Raw genomic sequence first — 23,333 nt, 5'->3', positions numbered from 1 at the left:
GAATGGCTCAAAGTACGGCCAACAAGAAATTATAGATCGTGTTGGAATTAGCATTCTTGCATCGTGTTTCATGTCCTTTATTCTACTTCCTAAAGCACGAGTTCTTTGTCATATTACTTGCTGCTCAGATGTTCCACTAGCGACTACTACGGGATGACTGAAGCACCACCCTCTTGTAATGTATGCACTAACGTATTACAGGTTTCGCCTGTAAAATTTGGAGGACATATACACACAAATCCATTGTGCCTATTACTGCAGGTTCCTGTCACACAAGGATCAGGGTCACACTCGTTGACATCGTATTCACAGAGATCGCCATATCTACCAGGCACGCAAGTACACGAGAAAGTGCCGAAACTGGATGCACGGCAATCTCCTGCGAAGTTGCAAGGATTACTAGCACACGGATCATATGTAGCAAGATCACAATATTTGCCTGTATATCCCCCGAAGCACGAGCACTCAAACTCGGTGTTACCATCTCCCTGATCAACAGTGCGACAATTACCATTGGACCCGCATGGCTCTCCGGCACACACATTAAGCCCTGTTGTGGCATCCATAGTGGGTGGGGCCTCGCATTTCACACCGCTCCATCCTGAAGGACATCGGCATATAGGTTCTCCAAAATGATCCTCGTCACATGCTCCAGCCCCACAATCGCATGTGTTGTCTTGACATCTGTCACCACCCCAGCCAGGTTTACAAACACACTCAACACCATTGACTTGATCGATACAGGTCTTTAAGTTCTCTCTAACGCACGTTGTCGGATCATGACATTCGTTTATGTCCACGGCGCATCTTGTACCTGTGTAGCCGTCTGCACACTTACACGTGTATCCTGTGTCGTTTGAAGTGCAGTCGCCGCCGTTTAAACATGGCGATTCCGCACAAAAGTCAAACTGATCGCACAAAATTCCTCCGAACCCCGTTTCACATTCGCACTCGTACGAGCCAACACGATCTTTGCATACTCCATTCCCACACGATACATTCTTACACTCATCAATGTCTACATCGCAATTTTTACCTGTGTAACCTGAATAACATTCACATCTATAACCACCCACTTCATCGATGCACTTTCCGGTCTCTCCTGCACCACACGGATCATCGGCGCAATCATTAATGTCTTTACAAGTACCCCCCGAGATCTCGTAACCACTATCACATTCACACTTGTACGAGCCCGCAAGGTTAATGCACCTTCCATTTTCACATGAGATTTTATCACACTCATCGATGTCATCCCCGCAGTTTTTACCTGTGAAACCTGTTCCATCACAGTTACACGTGTAGCCCTCTTCTCCATCAGTGCATTTTCCTTCACGACACTGACTGCCGACAGCATCGCATAACTCAAACTGGCAATAGAATCCCGAAAATCCAGTTGAGCAGTCGCACGTGTAACTATTCAACAAATTAACGCAAGTGGCTTCATTTGGGCAATTATTCGAGTGACAGTTATCGATAAGTTCGTCACAATCGTCACCCTCATACCCAGAGTCCTCACATTTGCACCTGTACCCTTTGCCATCGGTACCGGTCTCCCTGATACAAAGACCTTGTCCGCACACCCCCTCTGCGAAGCACGGATTGCTATCTGTCTGTTTTTCAAAACAAGTATCCATATACAGCTTTTTTACATTTTTCTCAATGGCTTCGATATGCTGTGAGATTGAAGCGCGACATGCAGTGCCGAAATATCTAGAACCGAAATTAATTCTGTACATGATGTCTAAACGGGAGTCAACATGGTCGCAGCGAAAATTGTGACCAATCTCGTGGGCCAGTAACGACACTATACCATACGTGCTCTGCGTCAACGGTGATACGATAGCGGAGTTACTGGATTTTCTACACGCCCCTCCAAGATACGCACTTCCAATAGTGAGGCCCATTGACAACCCTGAGAATAGGACATTGAGATCGTCAGTGTTGTCGTTCACATCTGCGTTAAATCTTTTCAGCGTCACATTGCTCTCCGTGCTGCCATCAGATCCGTAATTTCCATCGGGCCAGTTGCTGCTTGGCACCCGAGACTCTGAATATACTTCGAACTTGATACCCACCTGAGGGACGAAGATAGTGTTGACGTGATTCAACAACAACATCGTGTACGTATCTGCTTGTGTGATAGTGGCTTCTGGTGTACCCAGGTTTAGTTTTTCGGCTAGTTTAGTCAAATAAGCTTTGTCGTATGTGATTCGGAGATGCATTGTTCTGAAAGTGCTACGGCGGTCTCGTGAATGATGAGCTTGTACCGATGAATAGCCAAAATTGGGTCCGTCAACGAGCTGTTCTCCTCCGTCTTCGTTCTGTGCCAAGTTCAGTGCCTGACTCCACGCTATCCCGGCTCCTTTTACTTCGCCGTTTGCTTCTCGACGATTTAATGTTGATCGACCTACCACAGTATCCTCTATGCCTACCACAAGATCCTGGAAGTCCGATTCCACCATGTCTGTTGATTTATATACCATCGACATTCCTCCTCCAACTCCTTCAAATATCCATGTATCGTTTCCCCAAAACACAAACATGCTCCACACATCGCCCCCTCGTGTAAGCGCTGCACTACAATCAATATCTTCGTGCGCCTCAGAATAACAGTTATAAGTATATTGTAAGGTTTTTCCGTCTAGCGGGGCTATTGGTTGTTCCTCCAGCCGGAAAAGTATTTGCTCACCCTCTATGTCAACATACAAACCTACGTTGTCGCCACTCTTGAAAGCTTTAGAGTACTTCTTCACTGGTGGATTTTTAAGATTGTGTTGATTTTGATACAGAGATATCTCGTCCGTATCCTTCTGTGCGCAACTGGGCTCTAACCAGAGGGCGATCAACGCACTGATAATCAATGTCTTCCACATTTTCTTGCTCACAATGTGTGAATACTGAATAGTGCTGATGATGCGTATCTATGCATCCATTTATAAATGAAAATATGTCAGTGTGATGAAAATATGTCAGTGTTCAATTTTCAGAAGGCTATGCAGATTGCAGGCAACAGCAATAAAAGTTGCTGCTATAAGCGCTGTAAGTTTTTTTGGCAACATAAAAGTCATACAGCAGAACGACAGCTCTTTTTGTGCTTTACAAATATTATACGATTTTTTCTTTACAAAAACCAAAAATAAAGTATTTACACAGAATGTCTAAATATCAAGAGAAGGCGATGCAGAAGCCTAAATATTTATCATTTATGAAATTATTTTTTTAAACCAAACAACATAAACAGAATGAAACAGAATCTTTTTTAGAAGGCAAAATCAAAATAGTTATTTTTTTAATAAAATATGTGTTTGATATGGAGCGGCTTTTCATTTTTGTTAACAAAATAAAGCACTACAAAAGGCTAGACACGTGATACCACATATGTACTGTACATATTTGTTTTTTAATACATAAAATAGAACATTAGAAATTTATCACACTGAAAGCCTTGAAAGGCCATGTGAAAAGGCAAAGCCATAAGTAGTCTTCTGAAATTGAACAGCGCTTCGGCTTTTGATACATATTTTATATTTCTATAATTCCTTATTGTTTTAAGAAAATCTTTAAACCAATTTTCTTCTTTTCCATTTTTTTAAGATAACAAACAAAACCAAAAGAGAAACTACTATGTTTTTGTTTTTTTAGATACAAGTACATTTTGACATACATACAGTACGTATTACATACAAACCTTTTTTTTGCATACAAAATATATATATTACTTCTATTATTTTTTTAAATAGATAAAACCACGCTCACAGGATCAGTGATTATCAATTTATCACAGTTCCACGACTCACGAGTTCACGACTCACGAGTTCACGACTCCACGAGATTCCACGACTCCACGAGATGCCACGACATTTGAAAGTATTTATAAAATATGAGGAAAGTTTTCCCATTTTGCTATTTTGCAGTCGCTTTTTCTTTAAAGATGATATTTACAGGAAACTATAGCCCCTACTTTTCAGCTAGGCACAGCACACACTAATAGTGACCCGATTCGGACGTTAAATTATGGAAAATACTCACGACCTGATTTAGAAGATCACCCAGACACATTTTTGGATTTGTACTTGTTTCGAAATCTACTTTTGTCAGTGCCCTGGAACTTACCTTGCAGAACGAATTTTGGACTTTTGAGGGCAGAAATCGACATACTCGCCCATTTCTAAGACTCGTGATGTCATCCGATTTTCGAAATTGTTTTCCCATCCTGTTGAAAAGTGTAAATAAGTGTGTGGAATAAATGATAAACACAAAATTACACCTCGTTGTCACTTACATACACATCTCCTAGGCAGTGCAACACACGCAACCAAGTCGTCCCCATCAAAGAGAGCGCAACATCTGACTGGTGGCAGTGGTGAAAGGCACTCTCTACGCGGTCCAGATAATAGATTTACAACAGTAACAGAGGACCAAGATTATACACCAGAGAGTGAAATAGAATCTTGGCAGAATTCACCATACTTCTCACCGTCGGGTACCCGACGGTGATTCAAGAAGACTGCAATAAACACCAGTTTACTTACAAGCGTATTGAGCATATATTTCGTATGTATTTGCAGTATTGCACACACTTTTAGAGTCCAAGTCAGATTATGGCCGGTTCCAAAAATGGCCGATAATGATATGACGGTTTTGGCTTCTGCACACAAATCCAAATCCCGTGATGAAAGCCGATTTTGGATTAAAGATTTATTCACATACAAAATGTTCTTTTCCAGTAAATATCATCACCAGACCCATTGTATTGAAATAAATAATAAATAAGTATTATCCCTACACAAGTGTATGTAGACTGAAATTATTTTGTATAAAAAAAGTAAAATAGTCTCACACTTCTGAAATCTGAAGTTCTGTCGCGCAGAATTAATTTTGTTGTCGTTTTTGTTTTTGTTGGTTTGTTTTGTTTACAAAAAAAAACAATATGTATGTATTTAGTACATATTTAACAATATGCATGTATTTAGTACATATTTACATATGTATGAAATAAAACAATCCGCTGAGTCGCTGTCTCGCTAACGCTCCATAGCCTGATATGTTTTTCTATAATTTTTTCAATTACCAAAATATAACTGTTTTTGTTTTTGACTTTACACTTAAATATGAGGCCCAGTCGGCAGTCAGCCACTCGCCAGTCGCCACTCCCCGAGTCCTCACTGTCCCCAGCACCAGCCGGCAGCCGCTATCGCCTATCGCCCATCATAAGCCATCAGGGCCATGCCTTCAGGCCTCAGGCCTCACCTCACATCGGCAAAAATATTTAAAAGTTGACTTTTCAACATTTAACAGATTATTTTTTAACGTTGCAACGTATTTATACTGGTGTGTATTTGATAATATGACTATTGCCTGACCTGAAATATGGCCTACGGCTATAGACGGGACACTGAAATGGAAGTAAATGTTTGATCTTTAACGTTTAACGGATCATTTCTTTGCGTTGCAACTTATTTATAACGATATGAGGTTAGCCTCAGGGCTCCGTCATTCAGGCCTCAGCCCCCAGGGGCTCAAGGCTAAGCTCAATAAGTTATAGGGGTACGAAATATAAAGGTCCAACTTTAATGTTGACTTTTTGATTTTTTTTAAAAAAGGTATAACTTCTATTTAGGACAAATCAACTACAAAGCTATTTTGTAAACTACACTCAATAAACTGTCCGATCGTTGAAAATTTTAGGTCACGAAATTGATAATAGGCAATCAAAAGAGATTGCGCGTTTCATTTGTGACGACTGTCACCTGAGTGACCTGGAAAATGCACCTAACATATTTGAGTGTACTATTGTGAAATAAAGGTTACAACTTTAATGTTTATGCGAGGCAAAATAAAAGTTACGGCTTTTAACGCATTGAGCTTAATTAGGCTCAGGAGCCCTGGGCCATGCCATCGGCCGTGCCATCGGCCATTTCACAGATTGAAAAATACTGGTAGCCTTTTTAGATTTTAGGCTCCAACATTCAACAATAATAATAAATGAGAAGGCTTTTCGGCGGTGGCTGTGGTCAGCATATGCTACTCTCTAGAATAAAGTATTCAGTAGATTTAGCTCTCTTCCTCTTCTAGAGTTATGATAAGTCGAGTAGCGACGGACGAGTCTGGAGTCGTCGAGAGCGGAGGCTGGAGAGCTGGAGAGGCGGAGAGTCGAGAACTCGAGACATCTTCTTTTTTCTTTTCTTTTTTATCAAACAAAATTACGAAAAGATCTTTTTTTTTTATAAATGAGAATAGCGCTGTCTAAGACTGCCGCGAGAGGTGAGACGCGAGTATCTGAGCATCTCAGGGAATGAATTCGAAAGTCGACATTTGAAACTTGATAGTTTTGAAAAAGCAAAACTCTTTTTTCTCTAGAAGGCCATGCAAAAGCCAAAACTTAAGGGTTTTATATGAACAGTAGTACTCTCGAAGTCTCGAGGAGTCGCTTAGACTACATTGGGCGAATCTACTAGTAGAGTCAGAGCTATTTAGAGAGTAACAGTATCAATGTAGCACGCATTTAATTACTAATTATAGTTGCGCTATTATTTTTAAATTAACTTCCCTAATTAGGCTATAGTTGTATACTTATATTCTTTTCATTTCTATAGCGGACAGCTCTATGTATTTTTAAAACAAATATATTTAAATAAATACGTTGTACATATGTACGGCATTTTTTTTTTCATTTTCGAACTTTTTTTAAAACCTTTGCGGGCAATCCCGGCATAGCCCTTGGAACTTTGGAAGTCTGAATTATTTAAGCCTCATCACAGGCTCACACTCATAGTCACCGTCGCACGTGGCACGGGTCACATGACACACGGTCACACCGCCTTCACTCTTTTTCTAAAAGCACTAAAAACAAACCAATAAAACACTACATAGAAAACATCTTTTTTATATTATTATTTTATACCTATGTCTGTCGGAATTCCAAAATGCTTGTCGTGCAAATTTTTATTAAATTTTTAGCATCTTTTTTTAGATGTACGGAACAACCTCGATTATTGTCCAGCACCCGTTTTCAGCAACAATTTGATCAATAATCGGAGTGGACAAAACTGGTATGTGTTACAGTAAAGGGCTCAAGACCCAATATTCATACATGCACGGCCATTAGGCTCTATTTCAGTGCAAAATACTGGCTCCATTCGACATGTATTTAAATTTAAAACAAAACCAATATATAGTATTAGTGGGATGTTTTTATCTTTTTAAACAATTCTTTTGAAAAAGAACAGTGTTCGATGATCCGAATTTTATATCCACACATGGATCTTGGATCTCCCGATCTGCATTCTTGTTGCTGGATTTTCCATTTTCGTTTTAACTTTTTTTATTTTATAATTTCCTGTTGTTTCTTTTTGCTCTTCTTATTTTTCGTAGATAGAAAAAGAATTTTGAGCTTTACCCAGATGGATATTTTGATAAAATACGGCTGGGACGCCGCGGGGACTGTGAAAGCGACATTTGTAAAATTAGGTCACTGAGAAAGAAGAATAAGAAGTAGGGGCTGTAGGCCTGTAGCCTGTAGTATTGAGCCTGCCTAAACATGACTCATCTATGGAATATGCCAAACTGGGTTTTTCACAATCTAGGCTAGGTTTTACATATCGTAGACAACAAATTATCTTGGATCCGCTCAAACCATATTTTCACTTTTCACATCAAAAATTTATTATACATTTCAAGGCAAATATTAAATAAAGTTTAGTTCTTCAATTTCAAATAGTTGATTAACTTATTAAGTTATGGGCCTTTATTAGTAAATTTCTATCTCACTATGTCAGGAAGAACTCAACAAAACGTTGGTCCAACAAGGAGATCGCGGCAATGGCCCGGCGCCAATACTACTACCAACTGTTATGGGTAAACCGCCAACCTCAAACCGAGACACAGCCAGACACGACAGCTTCAATCGCTTTCGAGTCTACACCAATCCGGCTCTTTGCTATGATTGTAACGAATACGTACATGTTCAGAATGCTCGACTACCGCACCGACGGCTGTCTCTGCCCTGTCTGCCCAGGTAGCCACAAGTTCACTACCAGCCACTTTACCTGCATCCAACAACTGATTCGACACATCCTGGTAGGCCCGAAACTGCCACCCATTGGCCCTGACCTCCTTCAGCAATTACAGGAGTGCCACGACTTCCAGACTTTAGTTGCACCAAGTGCAAAACAACTATCGTACCCAAAGCTGAAACAAGATTGTGCATGCTATGTGAAGAGAAGTGGCATGCACCTTGTTGATCGTGGTGTGGATTATGGTGTACGTATAAAGCGGTGACACCGAGACTCGGAGAGACTAGTCGGTTTGAAGGCCAAAATTGAGGCTGTTACTTTGCTACGATTCATCGTGATCCGGCATGCTTTGGTCGGATCTGCCTTGTTTTGACGTAAAAAAACCCCTTCTTTTTTTCAAACGCGAAAATGCCATATATTTTTTACCAAACTGGAAACTACCATATTTTTATGCAGACTTTCTTGAAAAACTGTTTCAAAACAAATTTCTTCGAAAAATATTTCAAATTCTGAGCCCCGGGAACTGAGGATCAAAATTTGACTTTGAAAAATTGCTTCAAAAACTGTTTCAAAAACTGTTTCAAATTCTGAGCCCCGGAAGCTTGACCAGAGACTGAGGATCAAAATTTGACTTCAAAATATTGCTTCAAAAACTGTTTCAAAAACTGTTTCAAAACCTGTTTCAAATTCTAAGCCCCGGAAACTTGACCAGAGACTGAGGATCAAAATTTGACTTCAAAAAATTGTTTCAAAAATCCCTTTTAGTAGTTTTTAACCCGCTTGCGAGCCGGGGCCAGCATGGCAAGCTCAATGAGCTGCGCTTGTGACGATGCGAGTCTCTGGCTCAGGTCTAAGCGTACATCCTCCGCAGCCTTACGTGCTTCTTCTGAAGCACGTAGGGCCGACCGTGGCTCGCGTCTTCTCATGCAACTTGTTGTCCACGATGATACTTCTTTAATTCTTTCCAACTCAGCCGCCAGCCGCTGCTCCTCCACGAATCCACCAGCCGAGACCTGGTGACAGGTTTGGACAATCTCGTCAAGCAGGGACTTTGCCATAGCGGCAGGTACGGAGAAAATCTCACGGTACTTGTTCATCGCAAACCTTGTCGCTGCCGAGTGACTACTGATCAGCGAGGAGACTGCCCGCTCCGCTGTACTGGTCATGTGTAACACAATGTACACGGCATATTTAAGATCCGCATCTTTGAATGAGACACTATGTTCGACCATTCGGCGGTGGATGTTGCCATACTTGTAGACATGATGCCACTATCAATCGTTGAGATGCCTCTGGACCCCAGAGTCGCCTGAAGCACCGGCTTTACGAGATCCCGGATCTTCGCAACGTCACTTGTGGAGTAGGCTGTGCCAATGTTCATGGTCCACTGGATATATGTGGTCGAGGACATGAGATACATCATGATTCCCGTAGTGTCGATGTAAACAAACCAGTGCTGTTGATATTGATTTTCACCCGGTATTCATTTGGAATAGAATTGTAGACCGTCTGTGTATTCGCAACACCTATCAAGAATGTACCTGCCACTGTCCGATCTCCAACGACGTGGATTGAAGAAATCCCTATGATATCATTGGCCTCGGTATCGATCTGTGCTGGACAGTTCTCGACGATGCACCAAGATTCATCAGTAGTAGGGTGCTCCATTGTTGTTGACATGTTAAACAATAAGGCTTTCTGTAACCCCGAACGCTTTTCGATTTTTTGTTTTTGTAACTTCCTGCTAAACAATATCCCCCCTACGTCCCCCTACTGTAAACTTCGATGGAAATTACTAGGTTTCAAACTATATTAAACTAAAATACAATTTAGTCAGTTAGGATTTAGCAGTGGTAGCTTGTGTAAGAAAATGATCGGGACTGCCTCTTGTTAAGAGCCTAAATATCCTCAATCACACAAGGCGTACCTCTAGCTGTTCTTTGTTGAATAATTTTCACTAGAAGTACTAAGTGTTCATGACCACATGCCTAATTTGTAGATAGACATAATAACGTAAGTCACGTTAATACATTAACTGAAAAATGTGTAAACTTCGATGGAAATTACTAGGTTTCAAACTAAATTGTATTTTAGTTTAATATAGTTTGAAACCTAGTAATTTCCATCGAAGTTTACATACATCGAAGTTTACATTACGATAAAACAGTAATCGCGTTTACGATAAAACAGTAATCGCTCAGCCACAGTATTTACTGCATGGTTCGATTATTGAGGTTATAAGAGCTTGACGCCTCCCAAATATCTTGACCCCTCCGCCTCAAACGACGCATTGTCACCCACAATAATCTTACCATACACATACCTGCTCGCCCCCGGATTTAGTCGGACTAGGGCCGGCTCAAACGTGACATTCTCGTGCACAACATTGAGGTCGTACAGCGTCGGCCCAATCCCAACATTCGTAACCATCAGTCGCGTGTATCCATCGCTAATCGTGTCCACGGACGCGACCTTAAGGCGGTAGCCCATATACGCCGAAAGTTCTTGGACCTTGCTACTACTAGACGACATGATTTCCGAAGTCCCGTTTGGCATAATGTAGTGCATCGCCCGTTTCTTCATCAGCTGTTTCGTCATGTCCATAATTGAGTCCAGTGTACCCTCGCCGTTTGAGAACTCACCGCCCTTCATCGTATACACGCGCTCGTCGTAATTGCACCCATTGTACAGCTTGGTTTCGTACGCGGAATCGTACCCCCTGTGTCCGCTCGGAAACTGTCGTTCAGTTGGTACTCGTCATCCCCGACCCCAACACTCACCGCGACCTGCAGCGTACCTCGGTGGGCCTTGACAATACTAAACAGCGTGTCGATCTGCTCCGCGGTGGGAAAGTTCACGCCCGGCTTCATGGTAATTCTAGACACGTGGAAATTGCTCCAGAACCCAAACCCCAGCTGCAGCCACCTCTTTTCGGCGCGCAAATGCGTAGTCAGATTTTCAAACAGTTCTGGCACCATTTCCATCATGTTGGGGTCGCTCCAGTCGTTTGTGCCCTTTTCATCCCCTGTTGTCGCCTACGAGGACGTCTTGTTCCGGTCCGGACCGTCCACAAAGTATAGGCACACAATTGCATTCACACCCGGCTCCAGATTTTCAAAGTCCTTGTCGAGCTTATCAAACGTCACGTCAGTTCCATTGTAGCAATTATCGGCGTACAGGCGAATGTAGTGCAGCCTGCCCCCCTTTGTCAGTCCACTCATGGGCATAGTATCGGTCACCGTACGATTCTGCACCGCCACCGAATTCCATGGCCCTGAACTTGGCGACACAAAGTCGTCGAAATCGTCTACTATAGGATCATTGTCAGAGTAGCCACCCTCCATTTGTGGCACGTGCATGTCTACAGTGTTACTGCTAGTCAACAATACTACTGTAATGATTATCCCAACAGCGAGCGATACGAAAAGTAAAACTATGACCCAGATCGTTTCTATTCTATTCAAAATGTTTAACACTTTGGTTTTTTTTTGAAATCGACTTTTATTCAACGAAAAGGCCTCGATTTTGCTCTTTAGCTAGCTAGCTCGTCCAAACCCAAATCTAGAACATGGCCATGGCGGCCATCACAAGGACCAACGCAATTGCCGCCACCGAATTTCATGGCCCCGAACTTGGCGGCACAAAGTCGTCGAAATCGTCTACTATAGGATCATTGTCAGAGTAGCCACCCTCCATTTGTGGCACGTGCGTGTCTACAGTGTTACTGCTAGTCAACAATACTACTGTAATGATTATCCCAACAGCGAGCGATACGAAAAGTAAAACTATGACCCAGATCGTTTCTATTCTATTCAAAATGTTTAACACTTGTTTTTTGTTTTTTTTGAAATCGACTTTTATTCAACGAAAAGGCCTCGATTTTGCTCTTTAGCTAGTTAGCTCGTCCAAAACCAAATCTAGAACATGGCCATGGCGGCCATCACAAGGACCAACGCAATTGCACCGAACACCGTGATTGACTTGGCGACCTCTGCGCCCGAAGAAAAGTACGAGGCTTAAAGATCCGATGACGACGATCCGCTGTTTCCGTAGTTGCAGCCGATGCATGCGACCTTGGCTGAAGGCACAATCTCACCCCGTGACCGTACTGGTTGTTGAGAACGTCCAGCGGCATGCACGAACTACACGAGGCTCCATCGGTTGTCTCGTTGAGTAGTGCACCGTACACGATTCCTTTGAGGGTAACATCGTAGTACAGCACGTTGTCGGTACGATCAGAGTTTCGGATGGGGTCCATGAACAGACCGAAGGTACCCCCCCCCACGGATGCACTCGGTATGTGCTGGTTTGCCTGTATTAGAAGTATCTTAGGCGGAATCAACACAGACATTTAACTGCACCAGCCTTGTGGTTCTTTTCTTTTACTTTTTATTTTTCTTAGGTTGGACTTAGATATATTAAGTTGGTTAGTTTGATTGGAGAAGTGTTTCGAGGCGTGAAATATATTATTATGCATCCAACGTAAATGGTATCTAATCTCAGTAACTAAAATCCTATTTGATTTTGATATTTAAGACTTAGACCGGAGATCGTATTTCTACAGTGGTAGAAAACCCTGTCACAGTGTTTAGCTGTGATGGAAGTACAGCCGAATTTATTGGTATCCTTGCTCCAACAGAAAAAGCGAGATATCATGGTTAGTTATCCACCTTCGATATCGTCATTAATTGTATTGGTTTGTTGTGAATGCATATCCACTCACTGATTATCTCTATCGAATGGTAAGATTTTAAGAGTCTATCAGATTCGAACGAGACAGAATGATAGTTTCGACTAGCGAACAACGAAAAGTTAAATAAAATCCCTTCGGCGGAAACAGTACGGAGAGGATTCTACATAGGCAATGTCTCCGTCTCATAATCCCTCAGAGTAATGCTGTTTTCACGAGGTATACCTGACTTTAATAAAGTACTAGTTTTGTTTAATTTACTTTGATGTCATTGAACTTCAAAGTCTACTTTTAAGCCTCTAATTACTCTAAGACCTTAGCACCACCTTAGGGACAATATTATTCATTATCCCTGAGACCGATATTCACAGTTGGTAAATATAACTGCACTTCTTGTTTCGAGCTTCAGTGAAGCTTCAAGACAACAAACATGCAAGCCACCACCTCCATTGCAGAATTGAACAACTGTAACAATCAATCTAATAAGCTATAAACACTTCTATAGAAGATTCTAGTGAAACCTGTTGGCTATAGTAGATTCTACTAAATATAAAATATAATTTGAATTTTTGCTGCTTATTAGTGAACAATAAGAAATTAAAATGCATGTCGAATGGAGTAAGTATTTTGCCCTGAAATAGAGCCTAAGGCCTGTGCTTGATGGGTCTTGGGTCCACTCCGATTATTGACCAAATTGTTGCTGAAAACGGGTGCTGGACAACAATCGATGTTTGACTGTCATGTAAAAAAAAAATGCTAAATATTTGATAAAAAATGCACAACAAACATTTCAGAATTCCGACAGACATATGTAAAAAAAAAAAATAATATATATATATATATATATAAAAGATGTTTTCTTTGTTCTGTTTTATTGGTTTGGTTTTTTGAAAACAAAACAAGAATTAAATGTATCAACAAATAAATGCGCAACTATAATTACTAATTAGATGCGTGCTACACTGCTACTATTCTCTACTCTCTGACTCTGACTCTAGTAGATTCGCCCACTCTAAAGTCTAAGACACTCGAGTGTACAGAAATAACATATATATAAATAATTTTAAATATATATATAATTATATATACATCACTTAAAGTATGGACTCCAGACTCTGGAATCTGGACCTCCAAGATTTCCTCCTGAGTCTACATTCTATTTATTTTTTCAAGTATTGTTTGCTGAACTACTCTAAAATAAATAGTTCTCAATAGTTGGATGTGTTTAGCCTTCTGAAAATGAGTTTTGCTGTTTCAAAACTTTCAAGTTTCAAATGTCGACTTTCGAATTCATTCCCTGAGATACTCACGTCTCACTTACCTTCGCGGCAGTCTTAGACAGCGCTATTCTCATTTTTAAAAAGAAAAGTCACAACTTTTCGTAATTATGTTTAATAAAAAGAAGACTCGAGTACTCTCGACTCTCAACGACTCGAGACTCGACAGGACTCTACAACCTAAATAAGGAGCTGAATCTACTAGATACCTTACTCTAGAGCGTACCATTTGCAGCACAGCAGCCACCGCTGAATAGCCTTCTCTCGGTTTTTTAAAACTATTTTATTGTTGAATGTTGATGCCTAAAAGGCTACAAGTATTATTTTTTTCAATCTGTGAAATGGCCTGTGGCATGGCCCTGATGGCTTATGATGGGCGATAGCAGTTACCGGCTGGTGGGAGTTGGGGACTCTCTCTAGTAGAGAGGACTGGGGACAGTGGGTACTGGCGAGTGACCAGTGGCCGACTGCCGACTGGACCTCATATAAAGTCAAAAACAAAAACAGTTTTTTTTTTGGTAATTGAAAAAGGTATAGAAAAACACATCAGGCTATGCGAGGAGGTATGTAAATAAATATTTAAGTTCTTTTATACCTAACTATTGTTATTGTTTTGTTTAAAAAAAACAAACAAACAAGAACAAAAACGGAAACATAATTAATTCTGCGTGACAGAACTTCAGATTTCAGAAGTGTGAGATTATTTTACTTTTTTTACAAAAATATTTCAGTCTACTACTACATAGGGATAATCATTTTTTAAATTTTTTAATTCAAAACATTGGGTATGGCGGTGAATAGTTTAGCTTTTACTAGACATCTCAGATGTAACTATATCGTACATATTCTTGGGTACCCGACGGTGAGATGTATATGGTGAATTCTGCCAAGATTCTATTTCACTCTCTGGTGTATAATCTTGGTCCTCTGTTACTGTTGTAAATCTATTATCTGGACCGCGTAAAGAGTGCCTTTCACCCCTGCCACCAGTCAGATGTTGCGCTCTCTTTGATGGGGACGGCTTGGTTGCGTGTGTTGCACTGCCTAGGAGATGTGTATGTAAGCGACAACGAGGTGTAATTTTGTGTTTATCATTTATTCCACACACTTATTTACACTTTTCAACAGGATGGGAAACCAATTTCGAAAATCGGATGACATCACGAGTCTTAGAAATGGGCGAGTATGTCGATTTCTGCCCTCAAAAGTCCAAAATTCGTTCTGCAAGGTAAGTTCCACGGCACTGACAAAAGTAGAGAAGTGCGTATTTTGGAGGGGCGTGTAGAAAATCCAGTAACTCCGCTATCGTATCACCGTTGACAAAGAGCACGTATGGTATAGTGTCGTTACTGGCCCACGAGATTGGTCACAATTTTTGCTGCGACCATGTTGACTCCCGTTTAGACATCATGTACGGAATTAATTTCGGTTCTAGATATTTCGGCACTGCATGTCGCGCTTCAATCTCACAGCATATCGAAGCCATTGAGAAAAATGTAAAAAAGCTGTACATGGATACTTGTTTTGAAAAACAGACAGATAGCAATCCGTGCTTCGCAGAGGGGGTGTGCGGACAAGGTCTTTGTATCAGGGAGACCGGTATCCCGCAGTGAACTGGTTGAGATCGAGTACCATCCACTGACTGTCGTACGTGGCTGAGTTGTGGATTCCTGTAGCAGGTGCGTGAAAACAGAGCACGTGTGAGGTACTGACATATTGTGTAAACAGTGTCGTTATATGGGCGTGTTGGAGTGTTCAATAGGTATAATGGCGAATAAAGATACCTGCATATGTACTAGTTGTATGGCGGAGTTCGAACGGACTGCATGCAACTATGTAGTTCCGCCCAAAATAGGATAACTACCAAACACCACTATACACCCCACATGGCTCTACAACGTATAGAAAGTATACAAACACTCACCCGAAAATAAAAACATACAGACACTCACTCACACATACATATATACAGACACTCACTCACACATACATATATACAAGCACTCACTCTCGCACACATATATACAACCACTCACACACACATATATATATATACAACCACTCACTCTCTCACACACATATACAACCACTCACTCTCTCACACACATATATAACCAATCACTCACACACACATATATACAACCACTCACTCACATACCAAATATCTCAGACCACTCCTCAGGGTCTTCAACCAAGAGATTGGCCACAGTACCTTTGATCTAACACGTCACGAACTTGTGGGTGATGGTGTGTGTCAGTGCGTTGTTATAGTTGTTGTTGGTGGTCTCCATCACAAACAGGCTAGTCGTGGTTAGGTAGAAGTCATCCAGCGACCATAAGAACCCTGATGTGTAGTATAAAATACACATACATAAATACATATGTATGAGGTGTCCAGGTTAGTCAATCCGTCAATATATGTAAAGGACACCGACATATTCGTGGAAAAATACCATGAAATCGAAATGAGGGCAGAGAGTGTGGGTGAATACGTTTCCGGTATTTTCGACCTCTTCGCCGACACGTTCACGGACGACACGTACGTCTATAGTATTCGTAACAAAAAATACATCGAACGTGCGGCAGACGAGTACTTTAGTACAATTAAAGCCAACATTCAAGACACTGTCGGTAATCCGGGTGATCTATTGGCGACTCGCGACAGGAGCACGGGTGACCCGCAGGTGAGCCCCCCTACACTGCGGTTTGTACATTCCAAGCCCAAGCATGTGGTAGTACCAGCTACGATGTGAACCCACCCGTGCCGCGAGTTGCAGATGACACACCCGGGTCGGTAAAGCCATCGGCCAAAGATAAGGACAATATCAAGAAATTCCTGATAATATATAGGGATATTGATCAAAGGAAACCGAGACTACGGTCGTTTGCAGTAGATGTGTGTAACAAATTCACCAATGCGTTCGCGAATGATATTTGCATCTATAGTATTCGTGACAAAAAATCCATCAAAAACAACACATTAGACTGTCATAATGCAGTAAAAAATAACATCATGGATACGCGCGGACGACCAGAAGAGTTGCTGGCGACTCGCAACAAGTGCACGGGCGATAGTAGCAGTGTACCCATACCAGTTACACATGTAAACCCCCCGTGCCGCGAGTTGTAGATGACACACCCAGGTCGGTAAAGCCGTCGGTGAGAGAACAGGACGAGACCGAGAAATTCTTTAAACGATACAAATTTATTTTTTTTGATAGAATAGAACCGGATACTTGAAAGTTCATATTATTGGTGGCTCGAGAATTCAGAAGAGTGTTCAAGAAAGACCCTTGCATATATAGTATACACGATAGAAAATGTATTAACGTAATGTCACGCAAGTACGACGAAACATTCATGTTAAACATTGAGGCTACACGTGGACGTCCAGAAGTGCTGCTGGAGACTCGTTACATGTGTACGAAATCGTGTAGCGTTGATGAGGGGAAACCCACACCAACTATCGAGTACCAGCTTATGGATCGTAATTCGGTAATATCACGTAGTCCACAGTGGGAAACGGTCTATCGTCCGTTTGTTGAAAAATACAACCAAATTTTGGATACATCAAATAATTGTGCTACTGAAATCGCACTATTCAAAACGACACGCACTACTACAACGTGTCTACCAATGCGTGCAAACGCTTTGATACAAACGATTTCGAGGGTTTGAGGGACAATGTCAAACTCACCATGGGGCGACCATTCGACTTACTCGAGTATCGTCTTCTCTGTGATGATGACTATAGACTTGAAAAACAATGGACGATGGAGCTGAAACAATACACAATCCCGGAACATGGGACGCTATGTATGCCAAAGTATTTTATGGATGACGATGCGACCGTATTCGACAACCCGTTCCTCTACCATAGACTGGTTTCCATGTATTTTATGGACGACTACATTCTAATCCTGTTTCGTGACTTTCCCAGTGTCTGTACAATCATCGTAGTATTTTTAGAAATCTATGATGAAGAGGATTGTGCAGAGGAAAATCCGTCCGTTATTCGGAAACTTGACAAAGCCAAATGTACGACGCGTTTTGAGAACTGGTCCGTCCACGAGGACAAGCGGACATGTGATGCCTATGATTGTAGACTTTGAAAATGAGACAATTGAAGCAATAGATTCCATAGGAGAAACAGTAAACGTTTTTAATAGACTTCGCGATAAATTTGGTTTGATGCTCACGGAAAAATACAATGAATATTTTGGTACATCTTTTCGATTTGTACCCACACGGGAGGTGTGTAATGATTCATGTGTCCAAAGGAGTGAATTGCTTTTCCACATGAAACCATTCGACCTCTTTGTCCGTGACCGGCTTACAGACCCGACGGGAAACTGTAACCTGTTTACGCTCGTTTTGTTTCTTGCACGACTCAGTAATCCGACAATGGACACCCACACGGTTCACGCGTACTTGGAATGGTCAGAATCAGGGCGCAGTACTCGATCTGTTCCGAGAAATGTACCAGGTCATGAAATTGGGTCAAGCCGACTACGAATGGGAATAAATATATATTTTTATTTATCCTATACATAAAGGAAATGTTGACATCGTCTGAGCGGCTCGCCATCAGGTCCAGGCATGTGTGGACGGAAGAAACAATGTTATACTGGCGTTCGTTCGGAGGCCACAATATTTTTTCCAGTTATAATATTCGGGATGCCCGGAATTATTTGGGGATTTGAATGACGATGATATGTCTGATGACGACGTGTTATGTCTAGCGCGGACCAAGATTTCAAACGCACTGGACCGCATGTGGAATCGTGCACCCTCGCTGCGGGAAGATGTGACAGTCTACCGATTCACACGACGACAGGATGTGTATGACAGCCAGCCGTCCAAATCGACCAAGTCCTTTACGCTCAACAAGAACCCGAATTTTATTCCTATGTTTGCCGACAAAAAATGTTGCTTAATGTCTCTGACAATTCCGGCGGTCACACCAGTTCTCGTTGACGCCACCTTCCGGGAATTGACCGAGGTCATTGTGCCCCGGGGAACAAAATTTCACTACGAACACGATGAGGACAACCTAGGGTTTGCGATGCGTGTTTATACCAGTTTTCCGACGAACTGTTGGAGAAGCACGTTGAGGCACGAGAGTCGCGCCCCGAAAACGATTCACATGACTTTGTTCTGGCTGCGGACACACAACATTTCGAGTGGTCCAAAAATGAAGTTGATTTCGTTAACCTGTACAGTGAGAGGCCGCATGTCTCGATGATGATTGAGGAGTATCAATATCACGCCCCAGAGTCCCAGAGCCCCCCATTCGATTTTTCGGAAAACATGGACTCGGAGCAGCTGGAGCAATTTTTTAAGGGGATTTAGAAAATGTCGTAACATTTACAAAAAAAAAATGGGAATGGGACGTGGTCGGGCTTTGGGTGGGGTGAGAAAACAGGGTGTCAAATCAGGAAAATGCTAAATGTCGTAACATTTAGGGGGCGTGTATATAAATTAAGACGGTCTTTGTGCAAACAATGAAATTATGTGGGACTCGAATCGACTTTTGATCCCACACTAACGTTAATGTAAAAAAAGAAGGCGAGTTCGCGTTTGGACAAATTTTAAAGTGTTTTGGCGTTTGGACGGGAATTGTGGGAAATAACGTAAATAAATCAGTAACTTTCGATTTGTTTTTCAATAGTGATCTGTGCAACTCGTGTATATTGCATAGGTTAATACTAATTGTCTAATATATGTATAATTATTTTATTGAAACAATGTTAATCCTTTAATGCCTGATATCGGGTATACGAGTGTGCTTTCATCACCCAAGCATGCAGCAAAGACGCAACCCCGGCCAGACATACCATCGGCCCAGGCTGCTCTATCCTTGTACCAAACGTCGTTGTCGTCGACTCTCACGCGTTTGGATCCGCTTTCGACATCCGGCTACATCCTTCCAACCAACGTATAAAGTATTCCGATTGCTTAGTCGCCTTATTAAGTCGGTAGAAGATGATGTGTCGAAATGTCGAGCCACCCTCTCTCCATAGAGACTCATCCAATGGTGGCTCCGTAGTCCGATGTACCAGCCTAACTATCTCAATATTAACTGGTCGGTCCCTGAGCTCAGGCGGCTTAGTGCCATCCTTTACTCGCAGATGGAAACTCTGATTCTCTCGACTGTGAATCACGTAGGGACCAAGCAACGGTATCACAGCTTCTTGTTTTATTTCAAAAATGACAAGTATGTATGTTACAATGTATGAACATATGGTATGGCTTTCATAGTCGCTGTAGTGGTTCAGGAAAGATTGATGGGAAGAAATGGTCAGTAAATTCCCGTTTGAAGCTTGGGCCAAGTGAGTCGACAATAGAAGATATGCGCTGAGTCAATTCGAGCCGGTGCTGACAAAACACTGTTAGAATCGAATGTTCCATATATTCGCTTGCTGACCTACTAAGTAGAGTACCCACCTCTGTGGTACGGATCGGGTCTGCGCCGTGTAGTGCGGCGGAATGGGTTAGTGCAGAGTACGAAATACCGAGAAGGACCAGGTTATCCGTCATAATCCAGTCGAGGAGCGAGGATGGGGGTAAGCCAATGCCGCACCAGACCACGGATGAATTCGGTATGTGTTGGCTGGCCTGGATCAGAAGTATCACAGGCGGAACCAACAAGCGCGATGATTTGGTTTGAACCGAAATTTGGAAGTAGTACTTCAACAGCGTGATTAGCCGGGGTATGGGGAACATCTGTAGATGTGTCAGGGACGGGTGAGGGTACGGTGGTTCTTTAACATGCTGGAGAAAAGATCCAAGGTGTTCGTGGAGGGTCCAGATACCGTGGTAGTCGTGGCACTCCTGTAATTTCTGAAGGAGGTCTAGGCCAATGGGCGGCAGTTTCAGGCCTACCAGGATGCGTCGAATCAGTTGTTGGATACAGATAAAGTGGCTGGTAGTGAATTTGTGGCTACCGGGGCAGACAGGGCAGAGACAACCGTCGGTGCGGTAGTTGAGCAATGTGAACATGTACGTATTCGTTACAATCATAGCACAGAGCCGGATGGGTGCAGACTCAAAACAGCGATTGAAGCTGTCGTGTCTGGCTGTGTCTTAGTTTGAGGTTGGCGGTTTACCCATAATCAGTTGGTAGTAGTATTGGCGCCGGGCCATTGCCGCGATCTCTTTGTTGAACCAACGTTTTGTTGAGTTCTTCCTGATGTCGTCACAGCGTTGGCGGAGGGCTACATGGTCGGGTGTACGCCCGCCCGTGGTTTTGTATACAGTTTTCAGGTGAGCATAGATACTGTACGGGAAGCGCAGTGATGGTTTGTCGTGTGCTCAGACGGGCTGCGTCAGAGGAGTAAGTGGATTGGTGCTGACCATTGAGTCGAGTTGTATTCCCAGGCAACCTCCGAAGTAGTCTGCAAATGGTCGCGCGGGGAGCAGGCCGCAAAAGTGAAGTAAGTTTGTTTGATGTTTGGGAAACCGAGGGTATTTAGTGCCCGTGATGATGGCTGCTGCTTGGATGAGTGCTGAGTTAAAGCGCTCGAACAGGGGGTCCAACGCATCTTTCCATATAGGCGGAGCCCAGGCAATAATGTTCACCCCACATGTAGCCGTGGATAGGATGAATGTTTCGAACATCACCAGTCGGTTGCGGGGTATCGCCAGCTGAAGCCATGGAAGCCATAAGCGCGAAAAGAGGCGATACCCAGTGACAATGCTGCAACCAGAGATTCCATATGTCTGGCGAGGTTGATTCCTGGTACTCCGTGAGAGAGTGGGAACCCCAGATATTTGGAGTGTTTCGGTTTGGCATGTCTGGGCGCCATCTTCAGGGGGAGGTAACGTGTGTTCCAATGTGCGTCTGCAAGCGTCGGCGTGATAAGCTCACCATTTATACGGAGGGTTGGCGCCGCGTGTCGCAAGTTGGTAGATCGTACTCGGGGTTTAATGACACCCTGTTCGAGGCCTGATTTGCGTCCCCACGCGTCAATGTCATCTAAGAAGGGCTGGAGATGGAATCTGAGACACAGTCAGAAGAGGAGTGGAACGACGTCTGTCTGGACATAACCAAGGCATACGACAAGGTCGCTCTCCCACGCCTATGGGTACTTCTGCGTCACGCTGGAATGCCCGAAAACTGGATCAACTGCCTCCTCGCGCTGTTTGGGAGGGTCCCTACCCGAGTGACATACCGCGGCACGCTCTCGTCTCTATTCCATAGAACGAATGGCATCCTACAAGGCTCAATCGTCGGCCCCCAGCTCTTTATTATCTACATGGATTCCTTAGCTGTCACGCTAGTCATGTTTGCAAACGGAACATGTCGGCGATCAAATACACGCTAAACGTGCGGACTTGTGACGCCGTGATATTCTGAGGTTTTGATATAGCATAGTGAACGGTAAATGTCATCCCACAACTTCGGACAATAAACACACAGTGCGCGCACACATTTGTGAATTTCTTTATGTCGGCGTTCTGTCGCACCCAATGTCTGAGGGCGGTATGGATAGATTTCACGATATTGTTCACAAATTCGGTGCCCTCGTCACTCTGTACCTTACGAGAAAATCCATGCTCACCAAACACTGACACCCTTCGCAGGTATCGTCCGCAGAATCGAGTATCCCGACGCCACATCAAGCACATGTTGAATAAATTTGTTTCCTTTAGTGGATGTGACTACCATAGGAATGAGATCCACTTGTATGTGATCTCATGGGTACCGAGCGGTGATATTCATTCAAGGATGAAATCCCTTCTTCATCGTATCGTTACCCAAGCCTGTACGACATAATTTACGGACCTCTTCCGTAATTGGAAGCATTTGGTCCCAATTATGCCCGTCATCTCGCATCTGTGGGACCGTCACTGCCGGCGCCAGATGTCCTTGTTCATGAAATTGCCATGTCAACTGTACACGACGGTTAGCTGATGATTCATCACTGTAGCACCCGCACATATTTCCGGAACTTGTGCGGCGATCTGTCGCGTCCGTATAGTCCTCATTGGCTGCGCCCAATCTTCTTGATAACGTGTACTGGCATCTTCACATACAGGTATCGCCATACTTAGGTCACACCAGAACGATGGATTAACTTTGTATCCAGATGAAGGGCCAATACGTACCATGATGGTGTGCTCCCATGGGTACTTACCACAAGCCTGTGAGCCGTGCTTTAAGAATGTGTGAGCTGTGCGCGGGATAACTAACGGGTCTGCTTGAATCATCAACAGAAGTAGCGGGAACCACGGTGCACGTGTGTTCAACGGTAAGCATATTGTCGCGGACGCCGTGTCATCCAACACCTTACGCAATACCTTATGTATAAGGCGCCATGGTGGATTCATCCATGTATTGTATTC

At 42.9% G+C, this 23,333-nt stretch overlaps 5 protein-coding genes across 5 annotated transcripts; 2 read left to right on the top strand and 3 right to left on the bottom strand.

The window, feature by feature from the left end:
* Positions 1-65: 65 nt before the first annotated feature.
* SARC_03824 (hypothetical protein) lies at positions 66-2,876 on the bottom strand (the record flags this gene model as incomplete). Its single annotated transcript, XM_014302387.1, has 1 exon — positions 66-2,876. The coding sequence occupies one exon, from the start codon at positions 2,874-2,876 to the stop codon at positions 147-149; it is 2,730 nt and encodes a 909-aa protein (XP_014157862.1). The 3' UTR covers positions 66-146.
* Positions 2,877-8,779: 5,903 nt separating this feature from the next.
* On the bottom strand, positions 8,780-9,686 carry SARC_03823 (hypothetical protein; the record flags this gene model as incomplete). Its single annotated transcript, XM_014302386.1, has 3 exons — positions 8,780-9,222; positions 9,273-9,405; positions 9,495-9,686. 3 exons carry the CDS (start codon positions 9,684-9,686, stop codon positions 8,780-8,782), a joined length of 768 nt encoding a protein of 255 aa, XP_014157861.1.
* Positions 9,687-10,253: 567 nt separating this feature from the next.
* SARC_03822 (hypothetical protein) lies at positions 10,254-11,377 on the bottom strand (the record flags this gene model as incomplete). The annotated part of the gene is made up of 3 exons (XM_014302385.1): positions 10,254-10,737; positions 10,773-11,043; positions 11,119-11,377. 3 exons carry the CDS (start codon positions 11,375-11,377, stop codon positions 10,254-10,256), a joined length of 1,014 nt encoding a protein of 337 aa, XP_014157860.1.
* A 5,941-nt stretch (positions 11,378-17,318) lies between these two features.
* Positions 17,319-18,510, top strand: SARC_03821 (hypothetical protein; the record flags this gene model as incomplete). The annotated part of the gene is made up of 2 exons (XM_014302384.1): positions 17,319-17,480; positions 18,325-18,510. 2 exons carry the CDS (start codon positions 17,319-17,321, stop codon positions 18,508-18,510), a joined length of 348 nt encoding a protein of 115 aa, XP_014157859.1.
* A 189-nt stretch (positions 18,511-18,699) lies between these two features.
* SARC_03820 (hypothetical protein) lies at positions 18,700-19,337 on the top strand (the record flags this gene model as incomplete). The annotated part of the gene is made up of 2 exons (XM_014302383.1): positions 18,700-19,056; positions 19,089-19,337. The coding sequence occupies 2 exons, from the start codon at positions 18,700-18,702 to the stop codon at positions 19,335-19,337; spliced, it is 606 nt and encodes a 201-aa protein (XP_014157858.1).
* Positions 19,338-23,333: the final 3,996 nt, after the last annotated feature.

This window comes from Sphaeroforma arctica (assembly GCF_001186125.1).
Source record: "Sphaeroforma arctica JP610 unplaced genomic scaffold supercont1.202, whole genome shotgun sequence".
Taxonomy (NCBI): Eukaryota; class Ichthyosporea; order Ichthyophonida; genus Sphaeroforma; species Sphaeroforma arctica.
This window is presented reverse-complemented; position numbering and strand designations above follow the sequence as displayed.